Source organism: Narcine bancroftii, chromosome 9 (assembly GCF_036971445.1).
Source record: "Narcine bancroftii isolate sNarBan1 chromosome 9, sNarBan1.hap1, whole genome shotgun sequence".
NCBI classification, from domain to species: Eukaryota; Metazoa; Chordata; class Chondrichthyes; order Torpediniformes; family Narcinidae; genus Narcine; species Narcine bancroftii.
The window spans coordinates 119,064,213-119,085,562 of NC_091477.1; the positions used below are offsets into that span (position 1 = coordinate 119,064,213).

The 21,350-nt window shown below is 47.2% G+C and overlaps 1 protein-coding gene across 1 annotated transcript; it reads left to right on the plus strand.

Moving 5' to 3' along the window:
* Window positions 1-14,931: 14,931 nt before the first annotated feature.
* On the plus strand, window positions 14,932-18,280 carry LOC138742719 (ras-related protein Rap-2b). The gene is made up of 2 exons (XM_069897497.1): window positions 14,932-15,682; window positions 17,224-18,280. The coding sequence occupies exon 1, from the start codon at window positions 15,089-15,091 to the stop codon at window positions 15,638-15,640; it is 552 nt and encodes a 183-aa protein (XP_069753598.1). The 5' UTR covers window positions 14,932-15,088; the 3' UTR covers window positions 15,641-15,682; window positions 17,224-18,280.
* Window positions 18,281-21,350: the final 3,070 nt, after the last annotated feature.

Genomic DNA, 21,350 nt, shown 5'->3' on the forward strand with positions numbered 1-21,350 from the left:
TACATTTACTGACGGTAGAAATTCTGCCTGGCGTGCCGGGGAAAAGAAACTCAGGGTTGTATGTGCCTCTGACAATACATCTGAACGTTGATATCCCAGGAGTCCTTTTTATCCAAGGATTTGAGAACCTCAACTTGGGTTCTTGACGTCCAGCTCAGGGGAAACAACGTCTCAAAGGGTCATGGATCCGTAACGTTGACTCGCTTCCTTCATCCACAGCTGCTGCCTGACCTGTGGGGGTATTCCCGGCATTCTCTATTCCACATTTTCAATGTCTGAGTAGATGGAAATTGAGCATCTGTAGCAGAGTACAGCAGCCTGCCCTCTTTGCATCTCAGCAAGCAGTTCAGAACATTTCCCACTCCGCCACAGCACAGATGACGAGTTGCTCGTCGAGAGCTGGGAGTTCTGCCTAGAACTGGCTCGTAGGGTGCCAAAAATAGGAACCGGAGGAGGAGATTTTCTCACCTCCCCGAGTCAGGTGGAAACATTCTGATGGATTCTGCGACCCTTTTCCATGCGTCTATTGTTATTTTTGGTTAACTAGGGATCAGTCTCAGATTTAAAATTAATCATAGATTCAGGATCAGATACTGCTGCCAGAAAACCCGTTCAAATTTTTCTGTGAAAAAATGTAATTGAAATGTGAATATTTCTAGCAGCTCTGAATATTTATAGATATCCTTTGATGCTTACTGTATATATTTTTCTGTATTGGCATTTTTACTTGTGTAGTTAGTGTATCTTTCAAACCTGCAGTAGGCCAGGATTTCAGTGTATCTCAATAAGCTCACATTGGCCATTGAACATTAATTTCAGTCCCGAGAGACAGCTCAAATTATTAGGCTGTGATCCATTTTCACACCCAGTGTTATTTCTCTCAGTGTAATTGATCAATCATCCTTAACATCAAAGTTCGAAGTTCATATTTATTGTCAGAGGACTTACGTGACATAACATACGCCCGCATGGGATCTTATGTGTGGTTGATGAAGAAAATCGTGTTTTAATTTCATGTGCAATTCTGGGTAATGGAGAGGCGGTCGTGATTACTGCTTCTCGTGGATTTTTTGCCATGTTAACGGTGGCTTTTAGTTGTAGCTCTGTGTGTGCTTTGTGTCTTGTAATGTAATTTTAAATCGAGTTTGGGCCAGACAGAATTTATATTGATCGGTAGTGAAATCCAGAAAGGATATGTACAAAAGAGAGAAATGTGAACAAGAAGGAAGTGCAAACAAACCATGTACTACAGAAAATAAATATTCAATAATCAATAATGTGCAAAGTCGGAATCCTGAAATGAGACTCTGATTGAGTTTATTGTTGAGGTTTCCTGGACGGCCATCATAGGTTCACAGTCCGAGCAGTCTCTGTTGGCCTGGAAAGTGCGGGGGCCCGGTCTGGTGCGAAGTACCCTAAGTCTCTTTTTGTTCATGTTAATCACCTCAGCCTGCATCTGCATGCTTCCAGATCTCGAAGCCCGCCAGGGCATCCGGATGTTGGGGGTTTATTTCCAGACTCCCGATGGTGAGGAACTTCTCCATCGCCTTTAAATTTTAAGTGGATTAAATTGTGAGGTACTGTGGTGCAGCAAGCAGACACAAAACACAGGAAACACTGTACTCCAGGCTTTAATCCAATTAAACTCCGTCGTACACCAGTCGTGGTCTCAATGGCTCCCCGTGTGACTGGCCCGGTAGCGGCTGGCTTGTCTAAATACAGGACAATGATTGACAACCACCCAGGTGGAGTCGGCCTCCCAGGTAGTTTTCCTGCGGGAGGCTGATGGGCACGCGGCTCAGTGCTGTGGTTGTATCACCGCAGAGTCTGAAGGTGGAGGGTAGCAGCTGTTCCTGAATCTGACGTTATGAATCTTGTGGCACCGATACGTCTTTCCTGATTATTATTCCTTATTGTTTTGCTCGGTAATCAAATGAAGAGCCGCACCTCCAGGTTCAAATACAGTTTTTTCCCCCAAAAGGTATCAGATTCTTCAACTTTCCCTCATTACACTGATCATGGACTGCTCCAACACCACAAAACGACTTTGGTGCATTAGAATTAGTGCAAATATTTATCATTTGTCTTATGCACTTTAATTCAATTAATTTACCATTATGATTTCCATTTAAAAATGCGTGCTCAGATGTGGTAAGTAAGACTTTTGGCACACACACATGCAAAGTTCGAGGTTCAGATTTATTGTCAGAGAACATACACGACATCACATACAGCCCTAAGATTCTTTTTCCTGCAGGCACGACAGAATTACCACTGACTGGTAGCGGAAAAAACTTTACAATGTATTAGTGTATTTGAGCATCAGTGCATGAGAGGGGCAGTAAGAGTGGACCCTGGGGCTCATTTGCAGCACAATGTTTGTTCAGCACAGTTGCCTCCATGGCACAATTTATAATAAATATAATGTGATGGGGGGGAGATTGAAAAGCTAATTTCTGGAACTTGCTATCATAATGTACCTTATCTCCATGAGAAGTTAATGGGGTAAACCACTGTGTATAAGTTTGAATGTGCTGGGACACATCCCTTGCTGACTGTACCTGAGGCCCCTCCACAGTCCCCTGAATAAAGTTGACTGTGCCACTCTCCTCCTTCTCCTCAGTCCAGGGCCGTCGACCACATGGGGCTCCTCCATTCTGTTGTCAATAAAAGCCTATCAGTTTCTCTACAACTTCTGGTCTTTGAAGTTATTAATGGTGTATCAATTTTATTCACAGCAGTTCTTTTTTTGATAATGGAACAGATTCTGAAGCCAGAAAAGCTGGATCTCGACTCACAATCACCCAACGTATCCAAAAGCTCGAACTCTGGCTGAGCTGCTTCGAAGTGTTCCTGCAGGCACCTCTTCTATCGATCGGTCAGAGAATAACAGGCTCTACGTACTGTATTCCCTGGTCGGGCCCCTGGTGTACTTGATGATCAGGGATGCCCAATCGTTCCCAGTGGCAATGGACATACTGAAAAGCCAGTACCGTAAGAAGGTAAATGAAGTCTAAGCTAGGCACTATCTGGCTACCCAAAAACAGCGACCCAAGGAACCAAGCACCGAGTACCTTTGGGGGCCTGCGAGCTCTTGGACAAGCCTGCGACTGCAAGGCTGTGATGGCCGAGGGGAACACGGAGGATTTGATCAGAGACACCTGTGCTGTGAGCATAAAATGCAGCTACATCCGGCAGGGACTGTTGGAGCAGGGAGAGTTCAACTTACAGAGGGCAGTCGAGCTAGCGGACATGCTAGAGGTGGCCCTCCAAAACGTGGACGCATACTCAGCCGACAACGCAGCCGCCTCGTGGTTACATCGGGCACGGCCATCTTGAAAGGTGAGAGGGCCACAAGCCTGCAGAGGGCTGCTACTTTCCGTCAGTAACCCGACCAAGGCCGCGGCTCTCCGCGAGCACCTGAAGTCCTATTTCTGTGGCCCCGCACAAACACCCGAGGAAACACTGCCTGGCACATGACACAGTTTGGGTTAGCTATGGGAAGAAAGGACATTACGCAAATGTGTGTAAATCCGAGTCGCCTTCCAAACCCAGCAGTGCCGCCTGCGGGCTGTGGGGTCGCCATCTTGGATGCCGCCATCTTCTCAACTTAGCAGCACCGCCTGCGGGTCGTGGGGTTCGCCATCTTGGATGCTGCCATCTTCTCCACCCAGCAGCACCACCTGTGGGCCATGGGGGGGCCACCATCTTGGAACGGAATGCCCGAGCACTCCACTGGAGTTATGGAACCCACCAGCGACTCAATGCTAGCCTCCTTCACACTAAATCAAAAGAGCCTTCATCAACTCGCCAGACCAATGGTGGACATCAGAGTAGATGGTCATGTGACCAGCTGCCAGGTTGAGGAACAGCTGCTTCCCCTCCACCATCAGTCTCCTCAACAACAAACTCAATCAGAGACTCATTTGAGAACTCTTACTTGTGCGCATTATTGATTTTTTTCTGTATTGCACAGCTTGTTTACATTTCTTTATCTGTTTAAATTTCTTTCCTTATTTATGTGTGTGTATTTTTTTTGCATTCACTATAAATGGTAGTTCTGCAGGAACAGGAATCTCGGGGTTGTGTGTGATGTCACTTATCTACTCTGACAAGACATCTGTAATATGAATCTAAATCTGAAGATCATTAATTAGAAACTAAGTTGCCAGGGTGGGATTCGAATTTAGGTCTCTGGATGGTTAGTCCAGGCCTTTGGATCTGGCTCTGCCAACATTGCTTGCCCATTGATTGAAGCCTGGACAACATTGGAAAAGCAGGAGCTTGCCAAAGATTGCTGGACAACTGGCATGTTGGGATAATGATGAGGTGCACGGAGGCCTTTGTGTAATAGGACAATGCTAATTCAAATCTGGCCACTCTCTGGAAGATATCTGAATGGTCTCCCCCCCATTCCTTTGCATATCCTGGTTATTACCACACTCCAAAATGTAAGGGGGTTGTAGGATAATTCGGTGTCACAATTTTCAAAGGCCAGAATCGGCTTCTGTCAGGCTGCAAATAGATGTTAAAAAATTAATATATTCTCTTCTCCTTTGCCGTTTCTATTTTCGCACAACCCCCTCCCCCCCACTGCCGGATGCCACCTCCAAATGTGTCTTTCTTTCCTCATTCTTTCTTGCAAAAGAGCTGTTACTTCCGTGATTCGATGCTCCTTCCGCCTGTCGCTGTTAACGCCCTTCCCACATACTGTGGTGTCTTCTTGGGCTCGTAGTCAGGAAGTGGTCGAGCCACCGTGTATTCTTCGGTCATGAAGGAGCACAGGAAAGAGAAGTGGGAGGAGCCAGTTCAGCCCCCCCGCCCCCCCCCCAACCCCCACTTTCCTGTCATTCATTCTGATTGAATGTTCAGCTCCGTGCTCTTGATAGTCTTCATGGCTGTAAATCTAATTAGGTTGGACTGTCAAGTGGTTAACATGGGCTGAACGGATTCTTCAGTACTCTATGATTCTAGCATCCATAGCTTTTTGGAAGTTGAATTGATCTGGCATTAATAGTTTTTGTTTAGTTTAGTGTGCTCATTTACCATTAGATTATGCTGCAGGAGAGCAGCGGCGATCATCAGGGATCCGCACCACCCAGCACCCACTCTTGTTCTCGCTGCTGCTATCAGGCAAGAGGTGCAGGCGCCACAAGACTCGCACCCCCAGGTTCAGGAACAGCTGCTCCCCCTCCACCATCAGACTCCTCAACCACAAACTCAATCAAGGACTCATTTCAGATTATTTATTGCAGAATGTTAATTTTTTTGGTTCTGTGTACATTTCTTAGTTTGCTTACATTTCTCTCTTTTGTGTAGGTACCTTTTCCTTGAGGACAGTTGACAGTTACTAATAACTTGAAATTCTGCCTGGCCTGCAGGGAAAAGAATCTCAGGGTTGTATGTGATATCACGTATCTACTCTGACAATAAATCTGAACTTTGAAATGCAACAAAGGTTTTACTTGCTGTGACTTCCTTGGTGTGCAAAATGCAGCACAAGAAGAGAAAATAATCATGAAATCAAAGGGAGAGAAATATATAGAAATACTCGCTTTTTTTCTAAATGAAGACAATGCTTGCAAGACAGATGCAGATCAGAAGTGTTGCTGATCTATCCATGCAGAAAAACAGTGAACCTCAGTATATTCACAGTTCAGTGGTAATCCTGCTTCAGTGACGAAGTCAGATCTCTGGTGGTGCTGGAAGAATATTATGGCTTGGGATAGGATAGGAAGGTTCAAAAGCCTCCCACAAAATGTGTCAATGTGTCAGACAGCATCCAGGGAAGATGATGTTTCGGGCCGATAGCCTTCATCGGGAAGAGCCTGAGAGCAAATGAAAATCCGTTCTTGAATCCAGAGGTGCCAGGATTCAGGTAGGTGGGAGTGAGAAGAGAGCGTGGTCAAGGTGGCAGGGATATCTGAGTGAAGTGGCCTGGACAGGACTTGGGTAGAAGGGTCAGGGCCCACATTCATTGGCTTCTAAATTTCAGTGCACATCATATACAACCATGAGATTCTTTTTCCTGTGGGCAAGACAGAACTACCACTTATGGGTAGTGCAAAAAAGAACCTGTACACATGTAAACAAATCAAGAACTGAAAACACATAATGAATGTAAACAAAGTGGAATGCGGAGAGAATAAAAAATCAGTAAAGTGCCCAAGTAAGAGTCCTTCAGTGAGTCCGTGATTGAGTTGATTGTTGAGGAATCTGACGGTGGAGGGGTTCTACTGGCACAACGCCAGAATGGCCAGAATGTTATGATCCCAAGTATATTGTCTGGTCCATGTGTGGCACCTCAAAGATAGCGGCCAACGTCAGCAAAGACACCCATCACCCTGGCCTCAATTATCTCTCACCACTACCTTCAGACAGAGGGTGCAGAAGTCTGATTCCTGCACTTTTTGATTCAAGAGCAGTTTTTGACCGACACCTTTTATGCTCTTGAACTTTCAGTACTAGCTTTATCACAAGCCCCTTTCACACTTGCCAGTGGTCCCAGATATCGAACGCCAATCAGCCTTTAAAGAGGCAAGTGTGACAGCAAAATCTGCTCAAGGCCAGCGTCAGATGACGTCATCTCACGCCGGGGATTGACAGCCTCGACCCCTAGTACAATCCCTGGCAGCGTTGAGATCAGGCAAGTGTGAAACGGGCAATCACTTCTCTCTTTCGCGTGCCGCGTCATTGCAGGCACTTCCCATTAAAGGTAGAACTGGCCAAATGCCAGGGATAGACCCTTGCAAGTGTGAAAGCGTTCAGTGTCCCGGTTAGGAGTGGTCTAGTGTGAAAGGCCAAGCTCCCCCCGCCATTCCTATCCCGGGACCCTGAACGGATGATTTAATGGGATGTAAGAGAGAAAGGGGCTATAAAAGATCTTTCTGCACTATTGAACTAGCTTTTTTTTCCCCCTTTTCTTGCACAAACTGGAAATGTGAATATTTACTTATTTGTCCTTTTATATTTATCTACTTTCTGTCTTGATGTCAGTATATTGTGATAAATCAATTTATGCTCTTGCAGCAAGTGAGAATTTTGATGCCTCTGTCCATTGTATTTGACAATAAACTCTCATCTTCACTAACCCAGGCCCGAAGCATTGGTTATACATCTTTATTTCCAATGGCACTTCAAGACCTGCTGAGTTCTTCTAGCATTTCTGTGTTTTTACAGCCTCTACATCTGCAGACTTTCGTGTCTCACCCCTCATCGATGTCAATGCAAGCGTGAGTAAGGTTCACTCCAGCTATACTTCATTAGATGTTTGAGGAGATTTGGCATGTTGCAAATTTCTACAGGTGAACCTTGGAGAGCATTCTGGCCGGTGGCATCACTGCCTGGTACGGAGGTGCCAATGCACAGGACAGGAAAAGACTACAGAGAGTTGTGAACTCAGGGCATCTACAAGAGGCGCTGTCTTAAGAAAGCCGTCTCTATCCTCAAGGACCCTCACCACCCAGCCCCTGCCCTCTTCATGCAGTTACCATTAGGAAGGACGTAAAAGGGGCCTGAAGACAAGTACCCAATGGTATAAAAACAGCTTCTTCCCCTCCACCACCAGATCTCTGAATGGACAATAGATCACTTTTTTTTTCTCTTCTTTTATCTATCTTATAAATGCCATTTTTGTACCTGTAATGCACAATAATGCTGTCGCAGAGCAACGATTCCGTGACACACGTTCATGATAATAAATTCTGATTCCGATTCATTCCGAGCATTAAATCTGTTTTCTGATTCAGGGCCAGGGCCCTTCATGTGCCAGATGAATGAGGGATAAGTGCTAGTTTTACACATTTTAAAAACATTTCAACATTTAAACAGTGCAATTTTCAGTCAAAGACTCATTCTCACTTGTCATTAACAGAGAGGATGAAGTCTCGCAGTAGCTATTTAAAAATAAAAGCCCGAGACCTCGGAGCTGAATTGGGCCATTCAGCCTATTAAGTGCTCCATCATGGTTGATTTTCTATCCTTTTCAACTCCATTCTCCTGCCTTCTATCCCGTATCCTTTGGTTACACCCACTTCATTCATTTAAGTCAGAGATGGTGCCACATTCTTTTCCCTCTTACAGAGAATCGTGACTCTTTATTGCTCCCTTCCCCTAAGGGAGGCAGAGCATTTGAAGATCCTTGAGGCAAAGGGAAATAGGTGCTGCAGCAATTAGACTCTTGCACAGACCAAAACTTGAGGGACTGGATGGGCCAGGCAGCATCCGTGGAGAGAAGTGGGCAGTCAGCAAGGTAAATGAACCCTAATACTCAAACGCATGGGAGAAACTCAGCAGGTCATGCTGCATCCATGGGAAGTAGAGGGTCACTAATATTTCAGGCCCGGGCCCTTCGGTAAATAGTCTCTTGTTAAGTAAGGGAGAGAAAGGTTACTAGGGGAGGTGGTGGCTGAGGTTGCAATCAGATCAGCCATGAGCTTAGTGAATGACTGGGCAACTTCAAGAAGCAGGGTAGCCTACCCCTGCTCACAACTCGTTTGTTTTGTTACAATTCCATGGGACCTGAGAGGGACCAAGTCATCCTCCATCCAGAGACACTGCCCAATGAGAAGAAATACCTTCTGCCACTAAAGCTGCAAGGTGTAGAACTAACTCCCCAACCCTCTTCTCCCCTTCCTTCCAACAGATTTCTTTCACTGGCCTTTTGGTGCCTTGCCTTCTTTGTTGTTTTACACAGCCGCTGTGTTCCAGAAAATTCTTCCCAAAATTCTGGAACGCAGTCTGTGTAAAATATCATCCTGGACCCTTGGAGAATTTCACAGAATGCCTGCGGTCTAAACACAACAGCAGGCGTTCGGCAGCAACAATGGGACGTCACACCTAGATAATACGTCACTGTCGATACTGACACAGTGGCTCCCCAAAATACCACATCTCAGGAATTTAGTGTAAACGCACGGTGAGATCTGAATTTTTGGTGTTCTGGTCGTTCTCTGTGAACGGCCATTCCGGAAGGTAGGTGTGGTAATTGTCGACAGAAAAAACCCATCAGTCACATGTAAAATAAAACATGTTCATCTAATTATCCAACCTGGCTTCAGTCTTCCTCTGCAGTCGCATTAGTGAAGAGCCCTCAGGGATGAATTTCTACTCTCCAGTACTGTATCAACGTCAGTTGTTGTCATGAGTTAATGATTGATGTAGAAACTTGTCCTTACAGGAGACTGATATGCTCAAGCAAAGGGTTTCGGTCAGATGACTTTCCTCAGCTCCCCTGAACAGGGAGATGGACTGAGGGGAAACAAGAAAGTCGGCAGGTGCTGTTATTGCAGTAAATACACAAACGTGCTGGAGGAACCTCAGTAGATCACCCAGCATCCCACAGGACACACATGTCAAACTCTGGCCCGATATAATTATGTTTGGCCCGCAAGATCATTTCAAAAATGTATTAGAGGTGGCCCGCTGGCCGCCGCGCCAGTATAGCGCACGCACAGTAATACAACAAATCCCAGAATGCATTGGCGTCAGCCTGCTAATCGCCCCCACCTCCTCTGTTTACGTTGCAGGGTCTCACCGTGGACTCTGGTTTTGGGGCCTGGCCAGTGTCAGGGGAAGCCAAGGCCGCTTCCCAGCGCCCGGAACCGGAGGCCTCGGGCCTGACGTCGCCAGGACCGTTGCCCACTCCCCCTCCCTGCCGCAGGCCGACCCGCGACTCACGGTGACGGGGCCGCTGATCTGCCGAGATGCCGCCCTGCAGCGAGAGCCGATGCCCCCGCACTGTCGTTGTCCAACCCGATCACCCGCAAACCCCGCCCTCCTGCACACAGGCCTGAGTAAGGATTATGAACTTTAATCTCAGGATAAAACGATCTTCCAATAGTTTCATGTCACAGTGATAAATATATTCCTGGTTAAAAATGGTCCTGCACCTGGATACAAGCTCATTAGGCATAAAACTTGAAAAGTGTGTAAATCAAAGGATATCTGTACCAATGGAAAAAGGGCATGGCAAATAACCCTGCTAGAGTTCATGCCCACAATCAGTCACCCATTGGATTGTTTCAGGAATCATGTTATTCTCCCACATTCTCAATGGCCCTCAGATTTTACTATTCGACAGCACACTAGCAACATTTGACAAATCCTCTATAGAGAAATATTATTTATTGAATATTTTATTTCTCATTTGTTAATGCTTCTGGAAAGAGTTTATCCAAAACTATTATTAAACATTTATTTTAATAAGAAAAAGTTTAACATTACATATGTTGAAAGAAGAGAAAACATGCAGATGTTGTTGAAAATTTTCAATAAATATTTAGTTCGGCCCTCGACTTAGTCCAAGTTTTTAATTTTGGCCCTCCGTGAATTTGAGTTTGACACCCCTGCCATAGGAGGTACCTGAGCCCTCCCTGAAGGTACATTCCTTTCTTCTGTAAGACTTCCTATTTCTGATCATGAGACCAGGTGCATTCGGCCCCTCCAGGCTTTTGTGACATTCAGTGAGATCATGGGTGACCTGATCTTGGTCTTAGCTCTGTCATCCATGACCTTTCATTCTCCTGACTGTCTAAATGCATGCCTCTCTCAGTCGGAATTATATTCCATGACTCAGCATTCTCAGTTTCCTGAAATGGAAAATTCCAAGGATTCACATCCTTTGGAGAGACAATTTTTTTTTTCATATTTATGTCTTAACAGGGGGTGGGTGAGAGAGAGAGAGAGAGAGAAAAAAAAGAGAAATTACGTAAATACACTAACAGGCCATTTCTGCTGATGGCGAGTCTGTCCACCTTATGGCAGACAAAAACACATTTTGTGTCATATTGTACTGTCTTTATTACATGATAATATATTGAATCTTGAAATAGATGACATTTTATTCTAAAATTTTCAACCTAGTTCCACAATTTTCTTCTCAGAATCTTACGCTTTAGTAAAACCACTTCTAAATCCCAATGCATCGAGGTTGTACAATTGATCTGTAGTTGACATCGCCTTTATCTCACCAATGAACCATAACTGGCATGGAAACACAAAGCCTGCAGATGCAAGATTCTTGTGCAAGCAATGAAATGCTGGAGGAACTCCACGCGGGGTCAGGTAATATCCATGGGTATAGATGGTCCTGACCCCAAATGTTCACTGACCATGGATGCTGCCTGGCCCACTGAGAGCCCTTTATTTAAGGAAGGATGTGCTGGTGTTGTAGAGGGTTCCGAGAAGATTTACAAGAATGATTCCAGGAATGGAGGGAATACCATGTGAGGAATGTTTGACGACTCTTGGACTGTTTTCCTTGGAGTTCAGAAGAATAGGGGTGGGTGGGGGATAGCCTCATAGAAGCATTTTGAATGTTGAAAGACCCAGATGGAATAGATGTGGCAAAGATGTGTCCCGTTAGAGGGGAATCAAGGACAAGAGAGCAGGATTGAAGGGCGCCCATTTAAAACAGAAATGTGGAGGAATTTCTTTACCCAGGGAGTGGTGAATGTCTGGAATTTGCTGCCATGGGAGGCTGTGAAAACCAGGTCGTTGGATGTATTTAAGGCAGAGATTGAAGTCTATCTGAATAGTCAAGATATCAAAGGTTATAGGCAGGGGAGTGGAGGTGAGTGGGAGAAGGAATCAGCTCATGATGGAATGAAGGAGCGGACTCAACAGGCCAAATGGCCTACTTCTGCTCCTGTATTTTTTGGTATACAAGTCAAGTCAACTTTATTGTCACCTGATTGTATAAGTACAACCTGACGAAAGTGTTTACGGTCCTCGGTGCCAAACACGCAGGCACACAACCAGACATAACACATATATTGACAAACAGTACATATACAGGACAAGTATTTCATCTATACAAATTAATAAATAATTATTTTTCACGACCATCAGAGCTTCGGATGGTTAGTGTGAGATATTCCTTCGGACGTTCAGTATTCTCACTACCCGTGGGAAGGTGGTGACACTCCTGTATCTCTTCCCCGATGGGAGTAAGTGAAAGATGCTGTGTGCAGGGTGGAAGGGGTCCTCAATGATTTTGTGTACCCTCTTCAGGCAACAATCCTGGTAGATCAGAGTGGGGGGGGGGGGGGGGTGCTGGGGGAGAGAGACTCCATTGATCCTCTCTGCCAGTCTTATGGTCCTGTGGACTGACCTCCGATCCATTTCTCTGTAGCAACCATACCACACTGTGATGCAGTCGGCCAGGACACTCTCGATAAAGCTCCTATAAAAGGTTGACATGATGGAGGCCGGTGGATTTGCCCGTTTTTGCCTTGATAGGAAGTGCAGTCGTTGTTGCACCTTCCTGTCAAGTGAGGATGAGTGTCCACAATAGGTGATGTTGAATGTCCACGATGGATCACTGGTTAAGTGAACTCCAAGGAAATTGGTGTTCTCCACTCTCTCTACTACAGAGTTGTTGATATGCAGTGGAGGGTGGTCATTCCTGGTCCTCCCAAAGTCCACGATCATCTCCTTAATCTTATCCATGTTGAGCCTCCTACCATATCATGAGATTTTCCACCTCTTAGAAAGGTCTTATAAAAAATTTTGAAAGAGGGAGGGAGCTGGAGAGGTCATGTGATAGAATTCCAGAGTTTTGTGTCTAGGTCACTGAAGAAAGAATATTGTGAGCAGGTCTTGCAAGTACTGTACCTGAATATCTAACCCCACCACCAGATCCCTCCCTGTGACCCGTGAGTGGTACCTATTTTATTAGTCTACAAATCAAGAGTAAGTTCACCCTGGAAAGAAGAAATTGACAGAGAGAAAGAGAGTCAACAGAGGAGAGACAGACAGGGAGGGTGAGAGTGGGAGGCAGAGGGTGCCAAATGGAGAGATAGATAGAAAGTGAGAGAGGGAGGGAGCAACAGATCCACATCTTTCTCTCCCTCAGTCGATGAAATTCAATCCATACTGCTTCCCCTCCAACGAGCCATCCGCTCTGGCTAGATACAGGCCCAGTGGGAAATTGAGCAAACAGTGAGGTGCCAGGGGGACTCGATGAGTTAGGCAGCATCCGTGGAGAGAAATGGTCAGTTATTAGGCCTGGGATCATGTAATCGATTTCAGTGCCTGCAGTCTTTGTATTTGTCCGGTGGGAAATGGCCCTGGTCACATCTGCGCATGCCCCATCTTACTCCATGTTTGCTCAGTGTCACACGTTTGCCCAACATTGCCACGCATGTTCTCTCTGCCGTCTGCAGGGATAGGGAACATCTGGGAGAGCAACTTCCAAGTAACCATAAATTCTGGACTCCAGGATCTGCGTGGATCCACTTCTGGGATGGTCCTTTTAATGGATTTTTGCCCAATTTTAATTTTTTTTCTCTCTTCACAGATAAAATACTTTTTCATTTAGACATACTGCATGGTAACAGGCCCTTTTGGTCCATGTCCCCGTGCCACCCAATTACATCCGAATGACCTACAACCCCCCCCCCCGGTACATTTTGAACGGTGGGAGGAAACCGGAGGCCCCCCGGGGAAAACCCGCGCGGACACGGGGAGAATAAACAAACTCCTTACAGACAGCGCTGGATTGGAACCATGGTCCTGATCGCCGGTGCTGTGACATCGAGCTAACCACTACGCCAACTGTAAAAGGGATCCAAGAGACTCACGGATGTCCAGGGAACAGAGAATAGGGATCAGAAGAGATTTGGTTTAATTCGGGAAGCATGTTCAGCCACAAGCACATGGGCCAAATGGCCTGTCCCTGCGCTGTTCTGTTAGAACATAGAAATCTACAGCACCCCATGGTGTTGGGCTGACCTAATAACCTACTCTGACCACAAATTGCCCCATTTTTTTCCCCTCAGTTCCATGTGTCTACTTAATACTCTTGAAAGATTGAACCTGCCACCACCTCCATTGATGGCAGCGCATTCCATGCACCCAGCACTCTGTGTGAAGAACTGACCTCTTCCATCCCTCCCTGAACTTACTCCCGAGCACTTTCAAACTCATGTCAGCCGCTTCAGCCCCGGGAGAAAAGCCTCTGGCCGTCCACGCCATGCTTGCACATCCTGGATCGGATCACCCCCTCATCCCCTGTCTCTGCAGGGAGAAGTATTTTCACTCTCTCTGCTGGGGCCATGGTAGAAGCAGGCACCATAGAGGTATTTAAGATAATATGCAGGGAGTAGAAGTCCATTGGACATTGAGCAAGGCGCAGACCGAAACCTTGGCTTGAGATCCAGTTAGAATGCGGTCGTTGAGGGTCCAAGATTTCACACCGCGGGACAGATGCATCCCCAAGTCAAACCCAAATATGACCAGTGTTTGAAGGATCTGCGATCTCTAATTAACCATTTCAATGAAAGAAAGCAAGTGCATTCTTTCAAGATCAGTACTCTGAATTTCAATCAACTTCTTTGCAAAGTGTGAACGAATCGCGATCTCAGTAGATCTTTTACCTCCTTGGACGCTGCTGAGTTCTTCCAGCTCTTTTCCCACAGACTTTCTTGTTTCACCCCCTGTTTTGGGAAATTGGAGTCAGTGATTTTTGCCAGGGGATCCCCCCCCCTTCCCCAAAGAGAAGGTGCTCCCCCCTTCCCCAAAGAGAAGGTGCTCCCCCCTTCCCCAAAGAGAAGGTGCTCCCCCCTTCCCCAAAGAGAAGGTGCTCCTCCCTTCCCCAAAGAGAAGGTGCTCCCCCCTCCAACACTTCAGTGATGGGACCCAGAGACGCGTTGTTTGCCCCTTTTAAGAGTCTGGCTCCTCCCCTCCCCGAAGCAGCGTCGAGGTTTGGGGCTGAGCCGCCCCGTTCACGCCCTGAACACACACACACACACAAAAAGAGAGAGGGAGCCTGGTGTCAATGGGAAGGAAGAGCGTGGGAGCCAGAGATTGCTCAGATTCGCAGCGAGAAGAGCCCCCTGCAAAAGCTTGGGGCGGGGGGGGGGGGGAAGGAGGAGGAGGGGGGGGGGTGACTTAGAGCCCAGTGTCAGGGGGAGAGAAGGAGTGGGGGGGGTGGAATTTAGGGGCAGAGTTGCTCGTCCTTCAGGTCCGTTTCCAGCGCCGAGGGATCCAGTTCCCCGCCGGCGCCCGATGCGGGAGAAGGTGGACTGATTCGGAGCGCACAGACCGAGGGGGTGGGGGTGGGGGGGGGGGGGGCTGCCGGCGAACCATGAGAGAGTATAAAGTGGTGGTTCTGGGCAGCGGAGGAGTGGGCAAGTCCGCCTTGACCGTGCAGTTCGTGACGGGCTCTTTCATCGAGAAGTACGACCCGACCATCGAGGACTTCTACAGGAAGGAGATCGAGGTGGACTCGTCGCCCTCGGTGCTGGAGATCCTGGACACGGCCGGCACCGAGCAGTTCGCCTCCATGCGCGACCTGTACATCAAGAACGGCCAGGGCTTCATCCTGGTCTACAGCCTGGTCAACCAGCAGAGCTTCCAGGACATCCGACCCATGCGCGACCAGATCATCCGGGTGAAGCGCTACGAGAGGGTCCCCCTGCTCCTGGTGGGCAACAAGGTGGACCTGGAAGGCGAGAGGGAGGTGACTTTTGGCGAAGGCAAAGCCCTGGCCGATGAGTGGAACTGCCCGTTTCTGGAGACCTCGGCCAAGAATAAAATCTCAGTGGACGACTTGTTCGCGGAGATCGTCCGACAGATGAACTATGTCGCGCAGCCGAACGGAGACGATCATTGCTGCTCCTCGTGTGTGGTGCTGTGACACATTTCTCTCCAAATCGATATTGGACACTAGAAAACGAAGGTAAGACGCGGCCCTCCCCTCGCTTTCCCTTCGTTCTGGGCTTTGACTGAAGGTGATTTCGCTCTCCCAATGTTGAGGGGGATGGGGGGGGGGATTCCACCTCTCTCCCTCCCACCTCTCGTACTCCACCACTTCCAGGGAGGCAAGTTTGAGCTGGCACTCTCTCCCCCCCCGCCCCCCACCAGATTTTCAAACAGAGACACATCCCCAGCCTCCCCTCTCCCAATGTTATATCTGTCTCCCTCCCAGCCTCCTGTTCTTTCTCTCTCTCTCTCCCCCCAGTTTTTAAAACAGAAACACATCCCCAGCCTCCCCTCTCCCAATGTTATATCTGTCTCCCTCCCAGCCTCCTGTTCTTTCTCTCTCTCTCTCCCCCCAGTTTTTAAAACAGAAACACATCCCCAGCCTCCCCTCTCCCAATGTTATATCTGTCTCCCTCCCAGCCTCCTGTTCTTTCTCTCTCTCTCTCCCCCCAGTTTTTAAAACAGAAACACATCCCCAGCCTCCCCTCTCCCAATGTTATATCTGTCTCCCTCCCAGCCTCCTGTTCTCCCTCTCTCCCCAGTTTTTAAAACAGAAACACATCCCCAGCCTCCCCTCTCCCAATGTTATATCTGCCTCCCAGCCTCCTGTTCTTTCTCTCTCTCTCTCCCCAGTTTTTAAAACAGAAACACATCCCCAGCCTCCCCTCTCCCAATGTTATATCTCCCTCCCAGCCTCCTGTTCTTTCTCTCTCTCTCTCCCCCCAGTTTTTAAAACAGAAACACATCCCCAGCCTCCCCTCTCCCAATGTTATATCTGTCTCCCAGCCTCCTGTTCTTTCTCTCTCTCTCTCCCCCCAGTTTTTAAAACAGAAACACATCCCCAGCCTCCCCTCTCCCAATGTTATATCTGTCTCCCTCCCAGCCTCCTGTTCTCTCTCTCTCCCCAGTTTTTAAAACAGAAACACATCCCCAGCCTCCCCTCTCCCAATGTTATATCTGTCTCCCTCCCAGCCTCCTGTTCTCCCTCTCTCCCCAGTTTTTAAAACAGAAACACATCCCCAGCCTCCCCTCTCCCAATGTTATATCTGCCTCCCTCCCAGCCTCCTGTTCTCTCTCTCTCCCCAGTTTTTAAAACAGAAACACATCCCCAGCCTCCCCTCTCCCAATGTTATATCTGTCTCCCTCCCAGCCTCCTGTTCTCTCTCTCTCCCCAGTTTTTCAAACAGAAACACATCCCCAGCCTCCCCTCTCAACTCTCTCTCTCTCTTAAAATGGTGGGGCTGCTCTCTGTTCATGTGTTGTCATCTGCCAGTGTCTTAATTCCTCTCTCTCTCTCCCTCCCCCCCCCTTCCTTGTTCTGTGCATCTCCGTATGTAACGTGCAGCCTGGGTGCGAGTGGATTGGATTTCTCTTCCAAATCCACCGTGGAAGGAGGGAGATTTTCATATATAAAAGATTTCTTGCACAATGTTCACTTTGCACAGACTTCATTTCACTGCAGGTTTTGTGTCGAGTTTCTGGGTTTCATTGCGTTATTTTGACCCTCCCCTTCTGCAGGCACAGAATTTCTATGCAAAGTTGGAACTGTGGATGTCAGGAAGGCCTGAACAAAGTGGGACCCAGCTAACTTGGAGACTGTATAACAGAAGCCAGCGAGTACGGATAAGAACTCCAATCACAGCTCTACTGTTCTGTTCGTGGGAGAGAAGAAAAGTACATTTTTTTTTGTTGTTGTTGAACTGCTGTATGTCCTATTTTTGGGGGTTTGGCTCCCCAACCACGACCTCGTGTCCCCACCCTAGGGAGAAGGTGGGGTGGGGGGGTGGTGGGAGACAGAGCAAATATATATTTAACAGAGTGTTCTGGGGGGTGGGAGGGAGGGGTGGGTGGAAAGCATCTGTGGTATTTTTTTCTAAACTATGAGCTGTGAATGAAACAATCATAGACCATGTACAAACAAGGGGCAGGGGTGTGAATGGGGTTTTATTGTGTGTGTGTGAGGGTGGGGGGAGTGGGTGGGAAGGGAGAACTATATGGCAACAAGGCCAGAAGATTCAGGCAATCGATGACTGACTTCTGTGCTGTCCTCTGTGAACCCATCGATGACAGACCCAACAAACCCCCTTGTGTCGAGTGCCTTTCAGACTCTGGTGTCAATGTTGTATGTGCCAATATGTGAAAACCTCCACACTAATAATAAAAAAAAGTACTTAAATTTTACTTCGAGTATTCCCACACAGAGCATGGCAATATTCAGTCAACCTCTCCTTGGCCAAATCCATAGACCTTTTGTCTTTCAAGTCTCGCTTTTGCCTGCATTTGGGGTCGTTTGAGAAGTCATCTTGTTTCCAAAGGAGCTGACTGCCCTCAGTTTGCTATCCCGTGTACTAATCTAATTCTCCCTGGTGATGGCTAGGACTGGGAAGGGGGGGGGGGGTGGGCAAGGGAGAGGGAAGGTAGGGAGGATGACACGCTGGAATTTTACTCTGGCGCATCAAGGAATTCTAATGTCCTGTGTATGTTGCAAAACCAGACATGCATTTAACAGCTGTCTGTCTGTTCCAAGACTTTTAATACAAAATGCATTTTTATATAAAAAAAACAAACAAAATGATATTATGCTTTCAGTGTTTTATTACACTTCATGGTCTATCAAATATTATAACTTAAAGATCTTTGTCCTTGTTTCAGTCTGAATGTGTATGGTATTTTGTCGATATTGTTTGCTTCATTATAACTTGCTGAATTTGATCTAAGTGCTCTTTGATCTGGGCACATTGGAAAAAATATATATTATTTTTGTGTGTGAAATTGTAAGCCATTTTGGCAGAAAGGGGTAGCTTTTGTATACATCTTCCCTTGGCCGGGAACTCCAGTGTTTGCAGTGAATTACGATGTCCATCCTATTGCTGCACAACAGATTTTTTTTGGCGGGGTAGCCAGTGACAATGAGGCCTGGATGTGCAAACAGATTTATAAAGCCTTTTTCTTTATTGTAATGAAATAGTTGCCATGGGCAGTTGAGTATGTGGCCATTTTGTATGCATATGAGCACGATCCTCAGAGATGAGATGTGCACTTTTCTTCTTTAAAAGTCGAGTCGTAGTAACCAGTGGCTTTTCTGAGGTGGTGACGAGTTGCCTTTCTCGAAGCACGGCAGTCGGCGAATTGGACGTGGAGAGGATGTTGCCCATGGTGGGGGAGTCTGGGATATAAAAATGCCCTCTTAGAACAGAGATGAGGAGGAATTTCTTTTCCCAGAGGAATTTGTTGCCGCAGACGGCTGTGGGAGCCAAGTCATTGAGTAAATTTGAGACCGAGGTAGATAGGTTCTTGATTAGGAAGGGAATCCAGGATCACAGGGAGAAGGCAGGAGAATGGGTTTGCTTTTGATTTTCTTTCTCTCTTACTGTCCGGGGCTGCTGGGCAACAGTAATGGTGACTCTTTGCCTTACGGCAGGCAGAAGGCAATTTTGTGTAATAGTTTGTCTACTTATGCTAGTAGATGACAATAATGAATGGGTTAAAAAGGAAAGTAAATGGTGGGATGGACTCGATGACTCAAAAGGCCTCATTCTGCTTCTATACCTTATGCCTTGCAGTGAATTTCAGGATTTCAGCTAGACCCCCTAAACACCCCATGTGAATTACTTGGGAGGTGGGGGGGTGGTGGAAGACTTTGGAGTGACTCTGTTTTCCAAAGCTTGCCTCTCACCCTTCCAGATCACTGGTTTGTGACTTCTGGGGTTGAAAAAGTCTGGTTAGAATTAATGTTCAGGGATAATCATCCTATTTGGGGGCTATGAACAGAGAATGCTCAAAGCACCTGGCAGGTCAGACAACAATGGTGGACAGAGAAACAGTGGGCGTTTCAGTTCCTGGGACCTTCGTTTTGAGGAAGGCTCTGGAATCTGAAACATAAACCCTTTCGCCCTCTCCAGATGTTGACTTACCTGCTGAGTATTGTTAAATTTCAGATTATACCAGCATTAACACTTTTTTGACTCTCCACCTCTCCCACCTATAGATGTCCAGTGTCCTCTCATCTCTTGGCCCGTCCCTTTCTCTGTTTTATATTTGCAATCTTCCCTCCCCTCTTTAATCTCGAAAAATGGTCCCACCCTGAAATGTTGACTGTCCCATGTTCAAGATTACTTATTGTCATGTAATAGGACTGAACTTGTAATATTGCACAAAAATTGCTTTCTGCCTGTTGTAAGGTTTAAAAAAAAGAATTGCCATTAGTGTCACCTGTTGCCTCCCCCCCCCCCCCCCCCCCACCTTACAGTAAGAGAGAAAAGGAGCCCCTTCAAGGTCACTGAGTGCCTGTAGATTTTCCCCCAGCATTCCTGCAGCCACACAGACTCCACCAGCAATCCGAGTTCCAGATCCAACCCTCTGACACGATCAGGAAGCCTTCAGCGCCCTCTCGAATCCCGGCTCCGATACCTGGTTCCCACGAGCCAGTCTCCCGCAGTCCGTTCATGTCCCTCGACCAACTGCATGTCGCCTGTGTGGGTCCCTCACCACCTGAACCACTCACTGGTCCTCCACCGCAGTCACTGGTCTTGTCGGGTTGTCTCTGCTGTTGCTTCTCAGTGGGTGCCCTTTCTCTCCATGGATACTGCCCGGTCTGCAGTCTCCCTCCAGCTCCTCTCTACATATCTCTTTGTGGTCTCTTCACAAATTAACTTCCCACCTATTTTAAGATTTTTTAAAAAATTCAGAGATACAGCACAGTTACAGGCCCTTCCGGCCCACGAGCCCACGCTGCCCAAACAACACTCATGTGGCCTATCTTTTGTTTCTTCTGCAAGTTTAGCCAGCATACTTTTGCTGTCCTGTAACCAGCCATAAGAGGTAGAGAGCCCAACGCCAGCCCATGTAGAACACCTCTTGGCCCATTTGTTTTAACCGTGTAACCACGGTTACAGGCCTTTTTGGCCCATGAGCCGTGCTGCCCAATTAAACCCAATTGACCTACAACTCCCAGTGTGCTTTTCAATGGCAGAAGGAAACTGGAGCCCCCTGGCGAAAGCCCATGCAGACACGGGGAGAATGTGCAAACTCCTTAGAGACAGTGCGGGATTTGAACCCCGGTCCAGATCACTGGTGCTGTAATGGCATTGCACTAACCCGCTACGCTAACCGTGCCGCTCCTACAAGGCAGGACAAGACCTATGCACCTCAAAATGCTGGAGGACGTCAATATCCATGGAAAGCAGTAGATAGCAAACCCATCGTAGGAGCGAAGTTTCAAAGTCAAATTTAAAGACTCTTAGACTTACTGACTGAAATTCATTCATCATACATGGGGAGAGCTGGCATAGAACATCGCAGCATGGAAACCAGACCTTTTGGCCCTTCTAGTGTTACCTGAACTATTATTCTGTCTAGTTGCACTCACCTGCACCAGTTCATAGCCCTCAAAACCCTTCCCATCCACGTACCTGTCCAAATTGTTCTTGCATGTTAAAATTGAACCTGCATTCCAGATGGCACCATGCTCCACACTCCCTCTGTGAAGAAGTTCCCTAAACGTTTCTCCTTACACCCTTAACCCATGTCCTCTGGTTTGTACCTTGCCTACCCTCAGCGGGAAAATGCCTAGTTGTATTTATTGTCTATACCTCTCATAATTTTATTCCCCTCATCTACATTCCAGGGAATAAGGTCTTATCCTG

Coding starts and splice junctions, on each gene's coding strand:
- LOC138742719 (XM_069897497.1), top strand. CDS start 15,089: ATGAGAGAGTATAAAGTGGTGGTTCTGGGCAGCGGAGGAGTGGGCAAG.